Source organism: Carlito syrichta, unplaced genomic scaffold (genome assembly GCF_000164805.1).
Source record: "Carlito syrichta isolate Samal-C Ts95f unplaced genomic scaffold, Tarsius_syrichta-2.0.1 Scaffold309200, whole genome shotgun sequence".
NCBI lineage: Eukaryota > Metazoa > Chordata > Mammalia > Primates > Tarsiidae > Carlito > Carlito syrichta.
In genome coordinates this window covers 996,555-1,021,025 of record NW_007253296.1, presented here as the reverse complement: position 1 = coordinate 1,021,025, position 24,471 = coordinate 996,555, and the positions used below count along the sequence as shown (strand labels likewise).

Here is a 24,471-nt window from a genome sequence, read left to right as displayed (position 1 = left end):
ATATATAGATACAACAGTGAAGCAAAGTAGATTCCTGTGCTCAGGAATTTTTATTTCAGAAAACAGGCAATACACAGGTACTTTTTTTATAGTACACATTAAATGTGATGAACTAAATCATGTTGCTCTCTCGTAAAAGTTTTTCAATAGTTTCCCAGGGTGTTTACATTAAAGTCCAAATTCCTGATCATGACCTTGCAACAAGATATAGTTTCTGTCTGTCCCTCCAACCATATCTGTTTTACTCTTCCACACTGCAACTTGGCTCCAGTCTTTCTATTCCCTCAATGTTCCAAGTTTTTTCCCTTCTTCAGGCACGTGTTCCTGCTGCTGGGAACAGTGTTCCCAGATCTTGGAAAGGTTGCCTCCTCTTAGTTCAAGTATCAGTTTAACACAGTGAATTTGACTAATCTAGCCAAACGTAGTCCTCATCCTCTTCTCTATCAAGTATACATTTTTATTTGTTAAACGTCACTTATTACTGTCAGAGATTATTTTGCTTGTTAATTACTTCTGTTGTCCCCACTAAAATGCAGGCTTTCTGAGAAGAATCGTAGAGTGTTGCTTACCAAAATATCCTTCAAAGTCAGAACAGTGCCTGGCATAGGAGAATCTTGATACATTTTTTTAAAAAGAATTTATAAATAATGACTACACAACAGTAAAACGGCACAATCTCTCACTGTAGCCAGGCTCCGCCTCCAAGAGCCACTTCCGCTCACTGCCGGGTCTGAGGCGGGGAAACGGAAGTCATCCGCGCAGGCGCCGTAGCACCGCAGAGCCTTCTGGGTAAAAATGGACGTCCACGATCTCTTTCGCCGGCTCGGCGCAGGGGCCAAATTCGACTTGAGACGCTTCGCGGCAGATGCAGCCCGATTCCAGGTACTGTGCACAGGAGACCGAGGCCCGAGTCACTGACAAGGAACAGGAGCTCGAGAACTCATCGGCTGCTGGGGGAGCCGACACACACGGACATCCCGTGGCATGGCTTTCAGTATCTTTTGGGGTGTTTTCCCTCCTTTTGTGATCAGCCTATCCACACACACCTACCCGGTTCAAACCTTCTGAGTGAAATTCTTTTCCGATCCTATAGTAGACTTAGTTGGGCTTGCCACGGAAACGCTTTCCCTCCTTAGTTTATTCAAAGCAAAGTTGGAATTCTTTCAAAAGGAACTTTTTCTCCGAGCCTGATGGAAAAGAGTTTCGAAAACAGAAATAACCAAAAATGGAGGAACCATTATAGTCCACCCAAATTTGGCTTGGCATGCATATAGTTGGGTTGAGCATGGTTCTTTTTATTGCCCCATCCGTTGACTTGCCAAGTAACCAATGAGAAGTGCAATTTATAAATGGGGGAATCTTACCCAGGGAAGTAGTGAGTAATAAATCGGGGAAGTCCAGTTGGGGCCCATTTGTGGAAAATCTCAAAAGGTAACCTTATTATTGGGACTAAGAACGTGTGCGTGCGCGTGTATGACGTGTTTCTTCTTTCTCTTAACCGGCTGTATAGTGTAGTTACAATATGAACTCTGGAGCCAGATTATCTGTCCGGGTCTAAATGCTGAGTCTGCCAGTTATTCATTTTGAGACCTTGATCGAGTTACTTAGTCTTCAAATGCCACGGCTTTCCCATCTGTACTTACCTCGTAGGGTTGTTGTAAGGATGAAATAATTTAATACGTATAAACGTATTTAGAAATCTGTTTGACATATAGAAAGCATGTAGACGTGTTCATTGCTGTTAGGATTATTATTGTTATGAGGTCAAAAAAGATGTCTTTTTGAATTCCATTTGCCCAAACACACTTGTCAGCGTCACAGATGTTTAGTGAAAAGGTAGAAAATATGGGGAGTCATTGGATCCATGTCCTTACTGCCAATCTTGTGTGAATTAAAGCAATGGTATTCTGTCAGTAGATTTCATTTTACCTTTTTTGGGTTTTAGTTAGGAAAAAGGAAATACAACTTTGATTCTTCGGAGGTGCTGCAGGGACTGGACTTTTTTGGAAACAAGAAATCTGTCCCAGGTGAGTGTGGAGCATCACAAACACATCAGGAGCTCCAAAATGAAGAGAAAAAAGAAGACAGCCTAACTGAAAGGAGGGGGGAGCAGAACAAGAAAAAGAGGAAGAAGATGACTTCAGGTTAGTGTTTGATTTCTGTTGGTTTTTTTTCTTTGATTTTTTAAATTACAAAAATAATACAAACTTATGGCTACAGGTCAGACAACACAGAGTCATTTGTTGGTTGATGGCACTCAGGTTATTTCCAGGTACTTGCCATTACAAATATTACTTCAATAAAGATAATTGTGCATATATCATTTTGTACAGATACTGTTATTTCTGTAGAATAACATTCCAAAAGTAGAATCACTTGCTGAAGGAGTATACATACTTATTTCTTTGAACAGATACTACAAAATGACTTCCCATATTCTTTTGGATATTAGTGGTCTTAATTTTTTTTCCAATCTAATGAACGAAACTTTTAAATTTATATTTTCTTGATAACTAGTGAGAGTGAACATCTTTTCATATACTTTATTGGACATTAACATTTTACAATTTGTGAACTGTCCCTACTCTTTGCCTTTTTTTTTTTTAACAATTATTTTGTCTTTCTATACTGTACTCTAGGTGTATTTATCTTCTTTTTTTGAGTTGGAGTCTCACTCTGTCACGCAGACTGGAGTGCAGTAGCCGCTCCTGGCCACCGTAGCCTCAACCTGCTGGGCTCCGGCGATCCTTCCGCCTCAGCCTTCCAAGTAGCTGGAACTACAGGCGCGCACTACCACACCCAGCTAATTTTTTTGATTTATTGTAGAGATGAGGTCTCACTTAGTTGTCCAGGCGGGTCTCGAACCCGCGGGCTCAGGCAATCCCCTCACCTCAGCCTCCCAAGGTGCGGAATTACAGGCTGGGCCACCGAGCCTGGCTGTAATTATCTTTTAAGGAAAAAAAACCTGTTATATCTATTACGTTTCTGAGCCATTTACCTTTTGTATTGTAAATTCTAAATATGTAACAGTGAAAAGTAAATTTCTCAAAGAACTGAGTATCACATGTTCTCACTTATAAGCAGACCTTGAACAATTACCGTAATTCAATAAGAAAAGGATTGGCAGTAGTGGGAAACTGCCAGGGGAGGGCAGGGGTGGGATTGGCAGTAGTGGGAATATGCAGGGAGGGGGAGGTGGGCACACCTTATCAACAAGGGTGCATGCATAATGAACGTTTATATACCTAACCTTGAATTGTACCCCATATCTTTAAAATAAAATTTAAAAAAAATAAAATTTCCTCCCACTCATTTTGTCCAGTCCCCCTGGTTTCTCCAGAGGCAACTGCTGTTAATCAGTTTCTTTTGTATTTTTCTAGAGATTCTATTCGCATGTACTTATGCTATCCTTAAAAAAGACAGATACTCTATATGCATATGTTTATATATTTTGTAAACGTGAATAGTCTATATACATTTTGTTGTGAACCTTTCCTACCTTCTCCTTTTTTACAGTGTGTCTTAGAGACTGGAATCAGTAGGAAGTGCACTGTTTTGTTTATTTTAATACAACATAATCCACCCCATTTTACATTCCATAATTGATTTAACAAGTTCCTGTGTGATAGACATTTAGTTTGTTTTCATGCTTTTGCTGTTGTAGTGTTACAGTAAGTAGCATCTTATTTGTCTTTATGTGTTTGTGTGGGTATATTTGTCCCATAAATTCTTAGAAGTGGATTTGCAGAGTTAACATAAACTTATTTTAAATCTAGATATTGTAGAATCATCCACCAGAAACATTGTATCAGTAAAAAGTACTTTGTTCACTGTAACATAGCACAGTATCATATCATACCTACATTAGGAATTGTCCATAATTAACTTGACAGATTCTTGTGTAATGGAAATTTAGTACATTGTTTCCAAGCTTTTGCTGTTACAGTGTTGCATTAGAAATCATTCTCCTTTTGTGGCTGCCAGGAAGTTTGATAAAACTTTTCACCAAGATTAATAAGAAACACATGCCACAAACAGGAAAAGGATTCAAATCTTGGGCAACCAGAAATACACAGATGTGTACTATAATCATTTAGCAACAAATGTGTATAGACTGTAGATCTATATGTATAAGCATATATCTGTCTTTAATTGAAAAATTCAAGATCTTGTGAATTAGTAATTTGCTCTTTGAAAAATAGCATTAAGAAAATGAAAAGGCAAGCCACAGACTGTGAAAAAATATTTGCAACATGTATAGCAAACAAAGGACTTGTGTTGTGTCTACTCACCAAAGAAGATATACACATGGCAACAAGCGCACAAAAGATACTCAACATTGGTCATCATCAGGCAAATTAAAACAATGCAGTACTACTACATACCATACAACAACTGAAAATAAAAAATAAAAAAAGACCGAACCAAACATGTGTTGCAAAGATGGGAAGGATGAACAGAAATAAGCTCTCACACTCTTGATGGTAAAATGGTACAACCACTTTGAAAAATAGTTTGAAAGATTTTTTTTAAAGTTAAACATGCACCTGCTATATTACTTGGCAATATTGTTTGGATATTTACCTAAGAGAAGGGAAAACATAAACATCTTCAGAAAGACTTGTAAACAAATGTTCATACAGCATTACTTGTAATAGCCAACAACTGGAAATGACCCAAATGTCCTTCAGCAGGTGAGGGATAGACAAACTATATATCCATACAATGGAATACTACCTAATAATAAAATGTTAAGTTATTGATATATGCTACAACACAGATGAATCTCAGAATAACTATCCTGAGTGAAAGAAGCCAGACTAAACTTAGTGCATACTATATGATTCCATTTATATAAAATGCTAGAAAAGGCAAACTAATTTATAGTGACAGAAATTAGATTGGTGGTTGCCTAGACATGGAGTGATGGATTACACAGGGCCACAAGGAAATTGTGAAAAGTGATGGAAATAACCTTGAATGTGGTGATGGTTTAGTGAGCATATAGATATGTCAAAATTCATCAAATTGTGTACTTTAAATATATGCAGGTTATTGTGTGTCAGTTATACCTCAGTGAAGTTGAAAAAAAATCAGAAATTGGTAGAATTTGTGCTGATTACTCTTAAATTTTTTTAGGTTATTCTTACATATTTATTCTCCCATATAAACTTTAAAATTAGCAGTCCAGTCACCAAAACAATCCTGTCATTACTTCTGATTGAACTAGTGTTATCTATAGGTTTAGGGAGAATTGCTATCTTTTTAATATTGAGTAGCTCTAAGTATTGTGCTATATTCATTACTATTGTAGGTGAAATGTCTTCTTTGTTTGTTTGTTTGTTTTTTGAGTTGGGAGTCTTACTTTGTCACCCAGACTGGAGTGCATTGGAACAATCATGGCTCACCATAGCCTCAACCTGGACTCAAGCAATCCTCCCCCATCAGCCTCCTGAGTTGCTGGGACTCCAAATACATGCCACCATCCCCAGATAACTTTTTAAACATTTTGTATAGGGATAAGGTTTCACTATGTTGCCGAGGCTGGTCTTGAACTCCTGGGCTCAAGCAGTCCCCACCTCCCTCCCCAAATGCTGGGATTACAGGCAGGAGCCACCATGTCCAGCCTTTTTTTTTTTTCTGAGTTAGACTCTCGCTCTTTTGCTCATGGCCACCACAGCCTCGACCTGCTCGGCTCAGGCGATTCTTCCGCCTCAGCCTTCCAAGTAGCTGGAACTACAGGCATGCGCCACCACAGCCGGCTAATCTTTTGATTTATTGTAAAGATGAAGTCTCGCCAGGTTGCCCAGGATGGTCTTGAACCCATAGGCTCAGGTAATCTTCTCACCTCGGCCTCCCAAATTTCTGGGATTATAGGCATGAGCCACCATGCCCAGCCAACCTATCATTTTTATATTCTAGCTGGTTGTTGTTTAGCTGTAGAGAAGCTGGCTACTTTGTTGGAATCTCATTGTTTAAGCAGCTTTTCAATTAATCCCCTGTTTTCAAGTATATAATCATTATGCAACTGAAGCAACCAACAAAGGGAAAGTAATTCATTTTAGAGCTCTGGTTATACCAACCAGAACTTGCCTCTCGATTTCCAATTTTTATACATCCTATTACTCTCTCTTGGCTAGTTGCCTATGGTAGTACTTTTTTTGTTTGTTTAGTGTGAAGATATGGCCTATTTGCTACACCCAAGACTGTCATGCTTTTTAAATCTTTTTAATTTTTTAAAATGTATTTTAGAGACTACTTCCCAAGAAGAAGATGCTACTATACAATGGATGTCATCTGTGGAAGCAAAGATTGAAGATAGAAAAGTTAAAGGAGAAAGTAAACTAACTTCAGTAAAGTTGGAGAATCTCAGAAAGGAAAAGGTTAGAAAAATGTCTTAGCTCAAAAGTATGTATGTTTTCTGATGTAGTGACTTTTTCACTGGACATAAGTTATTCTGTTGGCAAAGTGAGTATAGTTTTGTTAAGACAAAGATTAATTATTTCATTTAGATTTTGATTTAATGAAAACTTAAAGCGAAGTAGTCATTTGTGCTATACCTAAAAGTTTTAAAGTTTAAAGTTAAAATTAAAGATATATGTAGTCTACATATAGATAGACATATCTATAAATGAGAATATGAATGTAATTCTTGACCTCCTCAAGTTTTAAGATTGGTGGTATGTTTAAAATTCATTTTTAAAATTTCTTAGCCCCTTTTGATAAACAAAATTTGACTCCCTTTCTGCTCTGTGTGGAGCTCAATAGCTTAGAGGATTTCCTCTGACAGGGATTGAAGGGTTAGAGTTCTTAAAAGACCTATTTTATGACATGGGAATATGGGAAATAAATAATACCATTTTCATGTCAGCTGTATACCTGCCATGTTCCTGATGGAGAGGTATGTTCAGCTTACCTCAGGGATTACTGTGGCAATGCTTCAGTAACCTGGAAACCAGAATTTGACTGTCTCTGGACCAAAGAATGAGAAAATAAACCAAATTAGCACAACTAGACAGCACTTTTGGCATTCACTTTTAATAAGTAGAGTTTTAGGGTAAACCATTGTAATAGAGCAAAAGAGAGACTTGCTGCTTGATGCTCTGGAAACAGTACTGTCACACCAGGTTTGAGAAAAGCTTTATCTTATAAGTCAATTCACAAGGAGATGGGAGTGTTAAGATCAAATCTGTCTTACTGTACTAGCTTTTAACAGTAATTTTATTACAAAAGGTTTAGGGGGTGGATATTGGAATTAAAAGGTGATTGGTGGAAAGAAAGGGAGTTCTGGAAGGTCCTTGGGCAGGTGGTTATCTCTTCATGCTAACTCATTGGTTGCATGTGTGAACTTGGGGGAAGTTACTATGAAGTGTGTGGTAGAAATTCAGCCTTTGATGTTAGCAAGCTCATTCTGTGCAAACTATATTCGACCCTCTTGGTTCCAGCTGATTTCAGCCCATTTTTTTCTTGAGCTCACAAATGGAGGGAGTTTCAGCCAGTTGTTTCTCATCTACTATCCTGCAAACTCGAGAATTTTTGTTAGTTCTTTAACTCTTTGGGGTACCAGTTTCATCATCAAAAAGGATTGGTACTTATATGCTAAGCACTGTACAAAGAACTAGAGAGTCAATGTCTGCTTTCTAGAAGTTTGTGTAAGATCAGAAGTTATGACTATGGCAATAACACATTGATATTAATAACACATTACTCATGGTAGTGATACATTAATATGAAGAAGTTTCATATGTTGCTAAAGCGTACCCCAGAAACTGTTAACTATTGCTTTATAACACCCAAGAATGTATTTATTTGACCATATCCATAGTGGCACCTTTACTTCACATTTCAGATAAACTTCTTCCGGAATAAACACAAAATTCATGTCCAAGGAACTGACCTTCCTGACCCAATTGCTACATTTCAACAACTTGACCAGGATTATAAAATCAGTTCTCGACTGCTTCAGAACATTCTAAATGCAGACTTCCAAATTCCTACGCCAATCCAAATGCAAGCCATTCCAGTTATGCTGCATGTGAGTATGAAGACATGCATAACATTCCTTCCTTTATGTGTTTACTCTCCTTTTCCTTCCACCTTGTCTACCCAGTTAAAATCCTTCACTTGCTTTTAATATCCATCTCAAATGCCTGTGTCTCCATAAGCCTTGTAGCAATTGCTATAACTAGGTGTAATCTTTTTTCTTTTACACCCTTTCCTCTGCACTCCAATTCTCCATGATATTTGGTGTGTTCTTTTCCTTGCAACATTTATCTTACATTTACACGTCTACATATTTGAGCCAATTATATTTTTCGTTTTCATTTTACTAAAGTGTAAACCCTTGGAGAATGGGGATTATGTTCTGTTCATTCATTGTTGATTTAGTTATAATGCCCAGGAACTATTTCAGAAGTACAAATGCTTTCTAAAATTCTTTTACATTTATGTACACAATCCTGACTTGTACCCCACAACTCTAAAATTAAATTACATTTAATTTAATTTAAAAGTAAATAAACATAATTATTTTACATAATCTGACTTAGTTTTCTTCCTGGTACTTTTTATTATTAAAGTATACTGTTCATACAATAAAATGCATAGATTTTTAATTGCACATTCTGTGAGTTTCAACAATGCATACCCTGTGTAACTAGCACTCCAATGAGGATATAGAACATATCTATCATCCCAGAAAATTTTCTTGCGCCCTGTCCATTCAGTCCTCATCCCACCCCACCTGCTGTGTATTCATTCCTTTTGCCTCATCTAGAATTTTATATAACTGAAATCATACATTAATCTTTTATTTTTGGTTTCTTTCATTTTACATGCTGGTTTTGAGATTCATCCATGTTGCATATATCAGTTTGTTACTGAGTATTATTAGGCTGTATGAATGTACCATAATTTTTTTGGTTTGTTTTGTTTTAAGTTGGCATCTCACTCTGTCGCCCAGGCTGGAGTGCAGTAGCACACTCACGGCCACCCTAGTGTCAACCTGCTGGGTTCAGGCGATCCTTCTATCTCAGCTTTCCAAGCAGCCAGAGCTACAGGCGTGCACTATCATGCCCGGCTAATTTTTTGATTTATTGTAGAGATGAGGTCTCGCCAAGTTGCCCAGGCAGTTCTTGAACCCATGGGCTCAGGCAATCCCCTCACCTCGGCCTCCCAAAGTGCTGGGATTATAGGCTTGAACCACTGCGCCTGGCCTATAATTTGTTTATCCAGTTGGTTGTTGATAGAGGTATGGATTAACTTAGGTGTTTGGATGTTACATTTTCTGAGGTTTACTCTTATAGCAATGAGAACTGACTTTTTCCCCCTTATAACCAAGATGGCCTTCAAGATGGTAGCCAAAGGATGTGAGTTACCATTTCATCTGTACTAGACCTTTTCATTGTCTTTGAGAACTGAAATGATAATACATTTCATACATTCGAGAGATATTGTAGACTCATAGTAAAGTTGCTTTTAATTTTTATTTAAGATTATTTCTGTCATAACTGCCTTAAAGCATTAAAAATCACAGTGACTTTTTGAAGATTGTCACCTATAAATTACTCTGTCACTCAGGGCATTATCACTTTTTATTTCTTACATTCAGTCTTTCTGTTATTTAATAAAAGCTTCCCTGGAGATTGAGCAGTACAGATACCAGGATAAAAATTTGATTTTATAATTTACTTTGATAAAAGAGTTTAGTAGAAAGAAAAAAATGGGAATAATGGGTATAATTGAGGTTGTGGATTATTTTTGGATTTTAGTTATCCACATTCTTTACCCAGTTCAAGTGGACTTTAGGGGCAATGCTCAGAAATCCCGTTGTAGTGATGGTGGCATGAACAAATGATGTTAGAAAAACAAATATGGGAGAAATTATAAAAGCAGATAGGACGTGAATGAGTAAATTCATTATGCACAATTGTATTTGCTATTTCTATCGCTGGCACTATTATTTTACCAGGTTCTAAAAACGTATGTACTTTTTCTTGGAGTATTTAATGTACTCTATTTTTAGGGTCGGGAACTTCTGGCTTCTGCTCCTACTGGATCTGGAAAAACTTTGGCTTTTAGCATTCCTATTTTAATGCAGCTGAAACAACCCACAAATAAAGGCTTCAGAGCTCTGATTATATCACCAACAAGAGAACTTGCCAACCAGGTAGGACTTGTAACTATTGAAGAGAATGTGTTTGGTGTTTGCTTCAGTGATCTTTCTTATTTGAAGGTAATAAAATCTCAAAAGAGTAAGACGTATGTCTTCTGTTATCCTCAGGTATTCTCTATGTAGCACATTGCTCTGTATCTTACAGTTTATGGCAAGTCTTTTAAGTCTTTATAATTTTCTTTTTTTTTTTGAGTTGGAGTCTCACTCTGTCACCCAGACTGGAGGACAGTTGCACGCTCCCAGCCACCATAGCCTCGACCTGCTGTGCTCTGGGGATCCTTCCACCTTAGCCTTCCAAGTAGCTGGAACTATAGGCGCGCGCTACCACGCCTGGCTAATTTTTTTGATTTATTGTAGAGATGAGGTCTCGCCATGTTGCCCAGGTGGGTCTCAAACCTGCGGGCTCAGGCAATTCACTCACCTCGGCCTCCCAAAGCACGGGATTACAGGCTGAGTCACCAAGCCCAGCTTATAATTTTCTAAAACACAATGATTTTAATATACTAACTTGGTAAATGCTCTAAAATCCTTAAAGTTGAAAGCTACTGAAATATATAGACTGGGTGCGGTGACTCAAGCCTGTAATCCTAGCACTTTGGGGAGGCTGAGGTGAGAGGATTGCCTGAACCCGCAGGTTCGAGACCAGCCTGGGCAACTTGGTGAGACCTCACCTCTAATAAATAAATAAATAAATAAATAATTAACCAGGCGTGGTAGCAAGCACCTGTAGTTCCAGCTACTTGAAAGGCTGAGGTAGAAGGATTGCCTGAGCCCAGCAGGTGAACGTGAGTGTGCCACTGCACTCCAGCCTGGGCAATGGAGTGAAGCTCCAACTCAAAAAAAAGAAAGAAAGAAATATATAGTCCCTTACTAAAATTTATTTTTTTCATCTAAAAAAAAATGAACCCAGCCGGGCTTGGTGGCTCAGTCTGTAATCCCAGCACTTTGGGAGCTTAAGGTGAGTGAATTGCTTGAGACCCGCCTGGGCAACTTGGCGTGACCTCATCTCTACAATAAATCAAAAATTAGCTGGCCATGGTAGTGGGCACCTGTAGTTCCAGCTACTTGGAAGGCTGAGGTGGAAGGATCGTGGAAGTCCAGCAGGTTGAGGTAGTGGCTGGGAGTGTGCTGTTGCACTCTAGTATGGGTGGACAGAGTGAGACTCCAACTCAAAATAAGTAAATAAATAAATAAAATGAACCCTTATTTCAGTTTTTGAGAAAGTAAAACTATACAATGATATGCTCCACTTTCCCAGTGCACTTGGTGTAAAATACATGCCAAGTATGAAATCGTTTCATAATAGTACTGAATTCTTAAAAACAAAATGGAACTAGTTTACTTGGCCTAAATAAACTATTGAATCTTATTAGGCATTTGAAGTTTCAAAATGCTGAGATTTCAGGTTAATGTACAGATTATTATGGGTTTAATTTTCAGATATTCATGGGTTGGTAATATATTTATTAATAATGTAAAAGAGACTATATATCTTGTCTAAATATCTTAGCAGCAGTCGGGCTCGGTGGCTCAGCCTGTAATCCCGCACCTTTGGGAGACTGAGGTGAGTGGACTGCCTGAGCCTGCGGGTTCGAGACCCGCCTGGGCAACTTGGCGAGACCTCATCTCTACAATAAATCAAAAAATTAGCTGGGCGTGGTAGCACGCACCTGTAGTTCCAGCTACTCGGAAGGCTGAGGCGGAAGGATCGCCGGAGCCCAGCAGGTCGAGGCTGCGGTGGCCGGGAGCGTGCCACTGCCCTCCAGCCTGGGCGACAGAGTGAGACTCCAACTCAAAAAAAAAAAAAATCTTAGCAGCTAATGTTTTTATCATTTTCTGTTTTAGATTCACCGAGAGTTAATAAAAATCTCTGAGGGAACAGGATTCAGAATACACATGATCCACAAAGCAGCAGTGGCAGCCAAGAAATTTGGACCTAAATCATCTAAGAAGTTTGGTAAGGAATTCATGCTTGGGATGTAGAGCATATAAGGAATCTGGAAATGGTAAATATCCTAACTGCTATGTAAGAGTTGTTAAAGTCATGTATATAATTAGTTTGATTTTTAGAGGAACTAATGAAACCTCCTTTCCATTCACTCAGTAACTATATATAAATAAATACCAGTGGTTCTCTACCAGAGACCATTTTGCCTTCCACTCTCCACCACAGGGACACTGACGATATTTGGAGACATTTTTAGTTGTCACAACTGGAGAGAGGTGCTACTCGCTTACAGTGGCTAGAGGCCAGGGATACTTTTAAATATTCTACAATGTACAAGATAGCCCCCACAACAAATGGTTATTCAGCCCAATGTTAACAATGTCGAGGTTGAGAAATTCTGCTTTATACCACTGATTTTTTAAAAATCTGCCATGGAAATAATCTGGCAGATAAGAATAACCTATATCCCTACTCTTACATCTGCCAGAGAATTTGCTTTCATCTGTTGGTTTTATCTTGAGCTTCTGAGTAAAATTTCATTTAAAGGAAGAATTTTCCTGGGGAAAAGTTAAAAAATCAAATTGTTGGGTTATGGTGTTCTTGCCTCTTAAAAGTTGAGAAGGCTGCTCAACTGTGATAAAAGGAAAGTAGGGATATAGTAGTTTTGCTATGATGGAAAAAAATTATGTATACTTGCTAATAAGGAAGAATTTTTGTGTTGTTGGCTAGTGAGTATGACTACTTCCCCTCCACTTCAAGTTATTAACTGAAATTGAAGAGACTTAATTCCTAGGTGAAGAGGGATGAATTTTTTTGTTTTTTATATCATTTGTTTTTTCTATAGATATTCTTGTGACTACTCCAAATCGACTGATCTATTTATTAAAGCAAGATCCACCAGGAATAGACCTAACAAGGTACAAATAATAGTTTAATGCTTTTTATGTGTGTTTTTCATTTAGTTGACTCTATTTTGTCCTCAATGGTTTACATTTTGCCCATTGAAACTTGCTTGCTATCTGCCAGCTTTAGTCAGTATTGGTCCTGAGAATAATGGTTTTCTTTAAACTTATAGGAAAAAATAACTATCTGATCTGGAAGAAAGTTACATATTCTGATAAGCAGTTAGTACAGAATTCCCCTAGACCTATTTGCATATTTCAGCAATGGTAATGGAGTTCATGAGGTTTATGTGAAGCTCTGTTGTTATTAATGGAACCTCATATGTTTGAGGCTAATGGAATAGGTACATCGAGTTAAGTTTATCTTGTTTTTATTTTTCTCCTGCTCATTTTTCTTATGTGAGAAAGTGGATCTGAGAAGCAGCATCATAGTTTGACTTTCTCATGTATCCTCACAGTTTAGTGAAATATGTTCAATCTTCTGATTCAATCTTCACCAGTCGTTTTGTTGTTTCTTAGTGTTGAATGGCTGGTAGTAGATGAATCAGACAAACTATTTGAAGATGGCAAAACTGGGTTCAGAGACCAGCTGGCTTCCATTTTCCTAGCCTGCACATCACCCAAGGTCAGAAGAGCTATGTTCAGTGCAACTTTTGCATATGATGTTGAACAATGGTGCAAACTAAACCTGGACAATGTCATCACTGTATCCATTGGAGCAAGGTATTTAATTGTTTTTTCCCACTATTCCACCATTTTTTTTTTTAAACACAAGTCACGGCTGAGAGCAGTGGTTCATGCCTGTAATCTCAGCACTTTGGGAAGGATTGCTTAACGATTGCTTGAGGCCAGGGGTTTGAGACCACCTTGGGCAATATATCAAGATACTGCCTCTATTTAAAAAAAAAATTGGCATTGTGGCATGCACCTGTAGCCCCAGCTATTCAGAAGGATTGCTTAAGCCCAGGATTTGAGGCCGCGGTGAGCCATGATTGTGACACTGCACTCCAGCCTGGGCAACAGTGAGACCCTGTCTCAAAAAAAACTCAAAAAAGCAAAACTAGAGCTGGTCACAGTAGCTCAAACCTGTAATCACAGCACTTTGGGAGGCAGAGGCGAGAGGACTGCCTGAGCTCAGGAGTTTGAGACCAGCCTGAGCAACATAGTGAGACCTCATCTCTACAATAAATTAAAAAATTAGCCAGGCATGGTGGCATCGCCTGTGGTTCCAGCTATGTGGAAGGCTGAGGCAGAAGGATCACCTGAGCTCAGCAGGTCAAGTCTGCAGTGGCCATGAGCGTGCCACTGCACTCCAGCCTGGGTGACAGAATGAGACTCCGACTCAAAAAAACAAAATAAAAGTACTTTGTCTTCAAACTAAAGTAAAAATAAATAAGTACCTATATTGACAGTGGAAAAGTTGATTTTGTTGGAGTTGTGTGCATACATTTTTTTCATTAGAGTTTTGAGGAGGAAGCCAAAAATGGCTCTGGCAAACTACAAGGTATATTTTCTTCTCAGGAATTCTGCTGTAGAGACTGTAGAGCAAGAACTTCTCTTTGTTGGGTCTGAGAATGGAAAACTTCTGGCCATGAGAGAACTTGTAAAAAAGGTATATTTTGACTACATTCTTGAACTTTGGTAGAGTTTACCAAGCCTTATATTATAGTATGGGAGGCTCCACACTATAACATCATCTTGCATCATACTTAGTACTCCAGTGGTAAATTGTTAGGAAGCACACTGTGATAACTCTTAGCCCAAGGAAAAGAGGATTGCGTCTCAGAATATGGAAAGTCTTCTGTTCCCAGCTCAGAGTAGGCTAGGAAAAGATCTACCTGATGCCCTTAAAGTCTGATTTTTTTTCACAATGCATATATATGTCCCCTTCATTGTCCTCCCATTCTTTTGCTGGAAAGAAGAACTTGGGCATTGTAGAATGAGTAGGACACTGAGTGGAATTTTCCATGTTTATTTTTTTGTTAAGTATTGAGTAGAAGCCATAGTTAAAAAGTTAAGTATTGGAGAATCAGGATGGGGAACAAGAAAAGAAATACAAATCCCAAGCCCTGCTCCTGGAATTTCTTATTTAGGGGATAAAATAAATATACTTATGTGAGATGGTTTCTGATGAAGTGTCATAAAAGGCAAAAGAGCATTTTTGTAAGCATCCGTGTAGTCGTAATGGTGCCATCAGTGAGCTGAATTGGTTAAAGAAAGCCTTATAGAAGAAATGGTACTAATCTGGGCCTTGAAGAATTTATAGGACAAAAGGTGGAGGGGAAGAGTAAAGACTTTACTCAAGAGATGGAGGTGAACACCATCTGTTTCAAGACTAATAAAGAGTTTATGGTGGAGAGTAAAGAAGATCAGGTTGGACAAGAAAGTTGGGCTCAGGTTGAGAGAGACCAGTGGACATTTTTGAAGAATGAAGAAGCCACATAGTTTTTAAGGAAAATTAGTTAAACGGTAGCATGTAAAATGAATTGTAATGGGAAAAGACTGAAAGTAAGGAAATTAATAGGTGGACTATTAAATTAGGCTGCCGCAGAGATGAGGAGGAAAAAATTAGGGCAGAAGCTTTAGTGGTAGAATATTAAGTCTAGTTGGAGGATCAAAGGGAAAGGTGTTTGAAATTAACTAGTGACAACAAAAATGGTTTTCTTTAGTGGTTAAGAGCATGGACTTCTGGAGTCTGACTACCAGGACTAAAATTCTGTTTCCACCATTCTAGCTTTGGACAACTTAACCTCTCTTCCACAGTTTTCTCACCTGTTAAGTGGGCTAATAATGCCTACTTCATAGAGCTGTTACAGTATTAATGAGTTAATACAGTCTTATAATAGTGCTTGACACATAGTAAATGCTGTATGTATTAGTTTTGTTAATATTCTTAAGGATATCGTTTGAGACTAAGAAATTTAAGGTTTTCCCAGATATTCACATGGGGTTTTTAGTTGTGTATGAGCTTTGGGAGGTCTGCAAACCCTGTGAAATTACATTTAAGATTATATGTGGCTGGGCATGGTGGCTCATGCCTGTAACCATAGCACTTTGGGAGGTAGAGGCGAGAGGATTGCCTGAGTCTCACCAATAAAAAAAAAAAAAAAGCCATATGTGGTGGTGCGTGCCTGTGGTTCCAGTTACTTGGAAGGCTGAGGCAGAAGGATTGCCTGAGCCCAACAGGTCGAAGTTGTGGTGGCCATGAGTGTGCCACTGCACTCTAGCCTGGGCAGCAGAGTGAGACTCCTACTCAAAAAAAAAAAAAAAAAAAAAAAAAAAATTTTAATGTGAATGAGTAAGTTGCTATTAGGAAGCTTCTTAGCTTTCATCAGATTCCAAAATTGGAGTCTAAGCCCAAGTAAAAAGGCTAAGAAGCTCTAATATGGACAGTTCAAAATAAGAAAGCTGATTTGAGAGAGAATAAGGGCTTGATGTAAATATAAAAATAATTTGCTTAGAGCTAGTAGTTGATACTGTTTTATTAAACTCCCTAAGATAAAGATTATATTGGCCGGGCATGGTGGGTTACACTTGTAATGTCAACACTTTGGGAAGCCAAGAATGGAGAGATACTTGAGCCCAGGAGTTCAAGACCAGCCTGGGTACATAGCAAGAAAAAAATTTTTTTAATTTTTTAATAAATAAAAAAAATTAGCAGGGTGTAATGGCACACACTTGTAGTCCCAGCTACTCAGGAGACTGAGCAGGAAGATCTCTTGAGACCAAGAGTTTGAGGATGTGATGAGCTATGATCGTGCCACTGCACTTCAGCCTGGACAACAGTGTGAGACCCTGACTCAAAAAATTAAATAAAAATAAAGATTATATTGAAAGAACTGAGAAGCAAAGACTATACTTTGGGAGTATACCATAATCAGGATAAGCAACAAATGAAAAAGGCAGTTGTTACATTTTAAGCAGAATCAAAGATGTTCTGAGGCAGAGGAGTTTAGAGATGATTGTTTCAAAGGTTAGCCATACATAACTGTAGGACAGCAAAGGGAGATTGATTAGATAAGATTAATGGAATTAGCAAGTTGGAGAATATAGTTCAAGTTGAGTAGAAAGAATCTATTAGAGAAAATGGAGAAAACAGTGAGAAAGATGGCAGATCTAGACCACTGGCCCAAGACATTTGGCAATGAAAGTATCATAAATTGAACTGTATTCTTTATTAACTAAAATCATATTATGAAATACTGAGCAATTGTATTCTTGATTATGGGTTATATGTGCTGATTTTTATTTTCTTTCTTTTAGGGTTTCAATCCACCTGTTCTTGTTTTTGTTCAGTCTATTGAAAGGGCTAAAGAACTTTTTCATGAGCTCATATATGAAGGTATTAATGTAGATGTTATTCATGCAGAGAGAACACAGCAACAGGTAAAGTCAAATTCATACTTTCAAAACCTGAAGAACTACTTAATTTGAAATTATTTGTATTAAATTTAGGAAGTACTTGTTTTCCACTTCTAGAGTGATACTAAATCATTTTACATATATTCTGTTGACCAGAGAGATAACACGGTCCATAGCTTCAGAGCCGGAAAAATCTGGGTTCTTATTTGTACAGCCTTGCTAGCAAGAGGGATTGATTTCAAAGGTGTGAACTTGGTTATCAATTATGACTTTCCAACCAGCTCAGTGGAGTATATCCACAGAATAGGTGAGTTGTCTTTTTTTCCTTCCTCTTTGTTGCCCACTCATTTATCTTAGCATCTCTACCTTTCCTTTCAGTCATGCTCGTTTTTTAGTGCTGTGAAAATCCAGCGACTCTTATATGAGGAGGGATCCCAGAAACAATATATTATGATTATTATTTTATTATTATTATTATTGTTATTATTTTGAGTCGGAGTCTCACTCTTGCTCAGGCTGGAGTGCAGTGGGATGTTCACAGCCACTGCAGCCTCGACCTGCTGGGCTCAGGTAGTCCTTCCACCTCAGCCTTCCAAGTAGCTGGAGCCATAGGCGTGTACCACCACACTTGGCCAATTTTTCAACTTATTGTAGAGACAAGGTCTCCTCAAGTTGCTCAGGCTAGTCTCAAACCCTTATGCTCAGACAATCCTCTCACCTCTGCCTCCCAAAGTTCTGGGATTACAGGTGTTAACCACTGCGCCTGGCCAAAACAATTCATTTATAAAAAATTGGGTATTTGTTCTTACATATTTAAACTTCATTTGCCTTCAAAATACTCTGTGATGCAATACACCTGTCAAGGTGCCTTTTCCACAAAATAATTTTTGAACTTGTCAGTTTTGATGTCTTTTAGTATGTCTGCCATTTTTTGTATCACCTATTGCACACTGGCAGAGTGTTTTCCTTTAAGGACTTTTCATCTGGGAAAACAAAAAAAAAGTCATTGCAGAGAGTTCAGATGAATAGGAAGGGTAGGGCATGGAGGTCATGCCATTTTGGGTCAAAAACTGCTGAAAATTCAGTGCCGTGTGGGTAAGTAAGTGTGTTGTTTTGGTGGAAGAACAAGCACCTGTTTGCCACAACATGGATGTTTCTTCCACAAATCATGATGCAACCTTCTTAAAACTTCGAGATAAAAACTCTGATCTGGGCCGGGCTTGGTGGCTCAGCCTGTAATCCAGCACTTTGGGAGGCCAAGATGAGTGGATTGCCTGAGCCCACGGGTTTGAGACCCGCCTGGACAACTTGACGAGACCTCATCTCTACAATAAATAAAAAAAAAAAAAATGGCATGGTAGCACGCACCTGTAGTTCCAGCTACTTGGAAGGCTGAGGGGGAAGGATCACTGGTGCCCAACAGGTCGAGGCTGCGGTGGCCGGGAGCGGTCCAGTCTGAGTGACAGAGTGAGACTCCAACTCAAAAAAAAAAATAAAACAACTTTGATCTGGAGGAACAAATTCTGAGTACTATAAGGGGCCCACCCTCCAAAGGACAATTGGGTTTTTTCAGTCCCCTCATATATATGTGAATCTTTTTTTTTTGAGTTGGAGTCTCTCATTCTGTTGCCCAGGCTAGAGTGCAGTGGTACGCTCACGGCCACTGCAGCCTCAACCTCCTGGACTCAGGTGATCCTGCCTCACCTTCCAAGTAGCTGGAACTAAAGGCATGTGCCACCATGCTCAGCTAATTGTTTGGTTTATTGTAGAGATGAGGTTTCACCAGGTTGCCCAGGCTGGTCTCGAACCTGTGGGCTCAGGCAGTCCTCTCACCTCGACCTCTCAAAGTGCTGGGATTATAGATGTGAGCCACCACGCCTGGCCTCCTGAGAGTCCCTTCCCCCCCCCCCAAAAGTGTTTGTTGGGGAGGGAGGGAGGGCACATAACATCAGTAGGTGTACCTAATCCCAAATCAGGCAAAGTGAGCATCAGTGGGAAACCCAAACTTCACCTGCACAGTGACCATTTATGTATCTAATCTGGAATTGCACCCCACATTTTTTTTTTAAAAAGTATTTGTTTATGATCTGGTTTCTCTTAGGTCGAACTGGAAGAGCGGGGCATAAGGGAAAAGCTATTACATTTTTCACTGAAGATGATAAACCATTATTAAGAAGGTAAATTAGGAAAAACAACTCATTAAGTGGGCAAAATTGTTTTATTATTCTTATATGTATATTCAATTAAGAGATAATTACAAAATGTCTATATCTCAATTCCTGTTAATGGTGTTAGTCCACCGAATTTTAGCTCAGAGAAAAGAAAAAGTGATCAAAGTGCCTTGTTTTTGCCTTTCCATTATTAGAATTTGGATATAAATATTTATTCACAATGGAATATTCATTATAAGTTTCAGACTCCCAGAACTCTTCCAGGAGCCATCGGTTGGTGTTGTTTATAATATAATATTAAGATCTTTGAATTAGTGAGTAGTTTAAAAGTTAATTCCTGAGTCTCTTCAGGCCAGTTAGCATTATCTTTTACCATGGTGCATGTTTCCTGTTGCTCCCAAGGACAGATGGAGTTCTGTGTAGTCCCAGGATCACCTGCCATGTAGGAAAAAGTATAACACATTCCAATGTTACTCAGTTGTAGCCCTTTGAAGCCAGGGTAACGCTTGATATGCTTTTAGAATCATTAGGTCTTATTTTAGCCCATCATCATAGATTTTAATATAGAAGCTAAATGTTCTGTATTTTGTCTGCCAGTAGTAATTTCTGGTCAATGATAATTAGTAACACTTCACATTTCTTTTTTTTTTTTTTGAATTGGAGTCTCACTCTGTCACTCAGGCTAGAGTGCAGTAGCACGCTCAAGGCCACCCTAGCCTTGACCTGCTGGACTCAGGTGATGCTTACGCCTCAGCCTTCCAAGTAGCTGGAACTACAGGCAAGCGCCACCACGCCTGGCTAATTTTTTGATTTATTGTAGAGATGAGGTCTTGCCAAGTTGCCCAGGTTCTCAAACCCGTGGGCTCAGGCAATCCTCTCACCTCGGCCTCCCAAAGTGCTGGGATTATAGGCCCGGCTAACATTTCACATTTCTAACAAATGAAGTTTAGTTATGGCTAAAGGGGGTTTGTACTTTGATCTGTTTAGCCGTCTTGGTAAAGATTTTTATTTATGCTTTCTGAACTTTGCCTCTGTCATCTGTTAGCCTTTGTCTCACTTTGAGCAGACTTAAATTCCCATGTCTAGAGGGGTATTTCTGTATGATCTGATTTCTTTGGTGGATCTATCCGTCGAGATTCTACATGAGGTCTCCTAGCAACACCAGACATGTGAATCTGTTGATCCCAAAGTCAGTATAACTATGCACCTGGGTTCTCCATCAGTAAAATGAGGATGATGATAGTATTGTTTTTGTTTTTTTGAGTGGGGTTCTCACTCTGTCGCCCATGCTGGAGTGCAGTGGCATACTCATGACCACTGCAGCCTCAACTTGCTGGGCTCAGGTGATCCTTCTGCTTCAGCTTTCCAAGTAGCTGGAATTACAGGCATGTGCCACCACGTCTGGCTAATTTTTTTATTTATTGTAGAGATGAGGTCTTGCCATGTTGCCCAGGCTGGTCTTGAACCCGTGGGCTCAGGTAATCCTCTTGCCTCTGCCTCCCAAAGTATTGGGATTATAGATGTGAGCTATCGTGCCTGGCTAATGATAGTATTTACCACATAGGGTTGTTGTGAGGAGTGAATAAGTCCCTATAAATGAAAAACCTACAACAATGCCAACACCATAGTAAGCACTGTCACTTAATAAATTTAAGCTTGACTCTGGCTTCTGTAATATAGGGCTTAGTAACTTTTTAGGGTTTGATACATTTGGAATAGCTGCTACCTAGGTATTCATCAGTGCGTTGATTTCAGCCAAATGGATAGTTTTCTCAGTTATCCAGCATGCGTATATTGGGTGATAATTGATAATATATGAGAACACTTTTCTGGATTACTTTGTGTAGTTTTAGTTCCTCGTATGTGGTGTGGAGGGTTTACAGACATAAGCATCAATTAGATAAGATACAAGTTTATGTTTATGGGTTTCTTTTTCAGTGTTGCCAATGTTATACAGCAGGCTGGGTGTCCTGTACCAGAGTACATAAAAGGTTTCCAAAAACTGCTAAGGTATAATCTTGCATTTACCTGGATCCTCTCTTTCTCTCTGTATCTTTATATATACATTCTTGTTTTTTGTTGGTTTTATTTTCTTGCCTCTTATTTATTTTATAGTGTAAGTATATATTCCCAAACAGTACATTATTTAGTTTTGCATGTTTTTGGCCTTATGTAAGTGGTTTCAAACTGGATGTGTTATTTCTCACTTGCTTGACATTTAATTTTTTTGTTGTTTAAAAAAAAATTTCTTTTTTTTAGTCAGTTTCACTCTTGCCCAGGCTGGAGTACAGTGGCACGCTCAGGCCACTGCAGCCTTCACCTGCTGGACTCAGGTGATCTTTCACCTCAGCCTTCCAAGTAGCTGGAACCACAGGCATGTGTCACTATGCTTGGCTAATTTTTAAAATTTATTTATTGTAGAGATGAGGTCTCACCAAGTTGCCCAGGCTGGTCTCAGACTCCTGAGCTCAGGCAATACTCTTGCCTCCACCTCCCAGAGTGCTGAAATTATAGGCGTGAGCTACCATTCCTGGCCTGTGTAAAAATTTTTATTGTGATAAAATACAGATAAAATGTACCATCTTGGGCAACCCTCTTTCAGGTCTCCTTCCACTTGGGAGCTTTTTTGTATTCTTAATAAACTCCTGCTTTCTAAAAACAAAAGTGCCATCTTAACCATTTTTAAGTGTACAGTTCAGTGGCATAAGTACATTCATATTGTTGCACAACCATTACCACCATCCATCTCCAGAACTCTTTTCATCTTGCAGAACTGAAACTCTGTCACTATTAAATAACAACTTCCCATCTTCCACTCACTGGACAACCCCTGGCAAGCATTCTATCTTCTGTCTCTATGATTTTGACTACCATAAGTACCTCATATCAGTGGAATCATACAGTATTTGTCTTTTTGGCTTATTTCACTTAGCATGTCTTCAAGGTTCATCCACGTTGTTGCATATGTCAGAATTTTCTTTCTTTCTTTCTTTTTTTTTCTTTTTTTTTTTGAGTTAGAGTCTCACTCTGTTGCCCAGACTGGAGTGCAGTGGCCGCTGCCGGCCCCTGCAGCCTCGACCTGCTGGGCTCCAGCGATCCTTCCGCCTCAGCCTTCCTAGTAGCCGGAATTACAGGCATGCGCCACCACACCCAGCTGATTTTTTGATTTATTGTAGAGATGAGGTCTCACTGCCCAGGCGGGTCTCGAACCCGCGGGCTCAGGCAATCCACTCACCTCAGCCTCCCAAAGGCGCAGGATTACAGGCTGAGCCACCGAGCCCAGCTTTCTTTCTTTTTAAGGCTAAATAATATTACATTGTATGTATATACCACATCTTGCTTATCCATTCATCTGTTGATGAACACTTGGGTTGTTTCCATGTTTTAGCTATTGTGAATAATGTTGCTGTGAACACAGGTGTACAAATGTCTTCAAAACCCAGTTTTCATATCCTTGCTTTTATACTCTATTTTACACATCATAATTGTAACAATAACACTATATTTAGAGCATGTTAAGATAAAAATTTTGCTTTTAAATATTTGTGAATACTGTAGTTATTTCCTTGCTAGTTTTTTTTTTTTTGAGTTGGAGTCTCACTCTGTCACCCAGACTGGCGTGCAGTGGCACACTCATGGCCACCCCAGTGTCTACTGCTGGACTCCGGCGATCCTTCTCCCTCAACTTTCCAAGTAGCTGGAACTACAGGTGTGTGCTACCACACCTGACTAATGTTTTATTTATTGTAGAGATGAGGTAGTCTCGTCAAGTTGCCTGGGCTGGTCTCAAACCCGAGAGTTCAGGCAATCCACTCACATTGGCCTCCCAAAGTGCTGGGATTACAGGCTGAGCCACCCAGCCCAGCCGCCAGTTTTTTTAATCTTTGAAATTTTAAGTATTGAGATTTTTAAAAAGTATTCAGTGGCCGGGCATGGTGGCTCATGCCTATAATCCCTGCACTTTGGGAGGCTGAGAGGAGCGGATTGCCTGAGCCCACGTGTTCAAGACCAGCCCGGGCAACTTGGTGAGACCTCATCTCTGCAATAAATAAAAAAATTAACTGGGCATGGTGGCGCATGCCTGTGGTTCTAGCTACTTGGAAAGATGAGGTGGATGGACCATCTAAGCCCAGCAGGTCGAGGTTGCGGTGGCCGTGAGCATGCCACTGCACTCCAGCCTGGGCGACAGTGAGACTCCAGCTCAAAAAAAAGAAGTATTCAGTGTGAGTGAAATGTGCATAGAATTATTTTAATTCATAAAACTGTTAAAAAGCAGTTCATTGGTCAAAATAAAACTCTGATGCTTGTTGACATGGACTATAAGGTTGGCACAGGATGTATCTTAATCACAATCATTAGCTTTTTAAAACGTTGATTGAATTTGTCATCCCTTGTGGTTAACTCTCAAAATTCGATTAGGTAATCTAGTCTATTCAAGTGGATATAGCCCCACCTTAAACCAGTAAATAGTTTTAAATAATGAATTTTGGGATCAAGAATCAAAACTAATTCTAGCTTTAGTTCTAGATGAAGTGGCAATTAATTTTTTTCCTCTTTTACTTTGTAACTTTCAGCAAACAGAAGAAAAAGATGATTAAGAAACCATTGGAAAGGGAGAGCATTAGTACAACTCCAGAATATTTCTTAGAAAAAGCTAAGGAAAAACGGTAAGTATATGGTAAGAAAAGTTGCTATTTGACTCCATTATTTAGTTACGGTAGGCATTATTTTTCCTTAGGATAAATTTTTAGAAACAGAATTGATAGGTACATAGTATGTTAAAATTTGATTTAAAAAATACTATAAGCTGGGCTCGGTGGCTCAGTCTGTATTCCCGCGCCTTTGGGAGGCTGGGGTGAGTGGATTGCCTGAGCCCGCGGATTCGAGACCCACCTGGGCAGCGAGACCTCATCT

The 24,471-nt window shown here is 39.1% G+C and overlaps 1 protein-coding gene across 2 annotated transcripts in view; it reads left to right on the top strand.

Moving 5' to 3' along the window:
* The first annotated feature begins 753 nt into the window (after positions 1 to 753).
* Positions 754 to 24,471, top strand: part of DDX52 (DExD-box helicase 52) — a 28,122-nt gene continuing 4,404 nt past the window's right edge. Inside the window, exons 1-14 of one of the 2 annotated variants that reach the window (XM_008066962.1) lie at positions 754 to 882; positions 1,946 to 2,144; positions 6,253 to 6,383; positions 7,850 to 8,035; positions 10,025 to 10,168; positions 12,020 to 12,131; positions 12,967 to 13,039; positions 13,544 to 13,747; positions 14,546 to 14,636; positions 17,288 to 17,410; positions 17,543 to 17,693; positions 19,488 to 19,563; positions 21,496 to 21,567; positions 24,132 to 24,224. In XM_008066962.1, coding sequence (XP_008065153.1) covers positions 796 to 882; positions 1,946 to 2,144; positions 6,253 to 6,383; positions 7,850 to 8,035; positions 10,025 to 10,168; positions 12,020 to 12,131; positions 12,967 to 13,039; positions 13,544 to 13,747; positions 14,546 to 14,636; positions 17,288 to 17,410; positions 17,543 to 17,693; positions 19,488 to 19,563; positions 21,496 to 21,567; positions 24,132 to 24,224 — 1,742 coding nt within the window. In that variant the 5' untranslated portion in view covers positions 754 to 795. The remainder of the gene's footprint in view (positions 883 to 1,945; positions 2,145 to 6,252; positions 6,384 to 7,849; positions 8,036 to 10,024; positions 10,169 to 12,019; positions 12,132 to 12,966; positions 13,040 to 13,543; positions 13,748 to 14,545; positions 14,637 to 17,287; positions 17,411 to 17,542; positions 17,694 to 19,487; positions 19,564 to 21,495; positions 21,568 to 24,131; positions 24,225 to 24,471) is intronic. The other variant, XM_021717053.1, reaches the window with a different exon arrangement.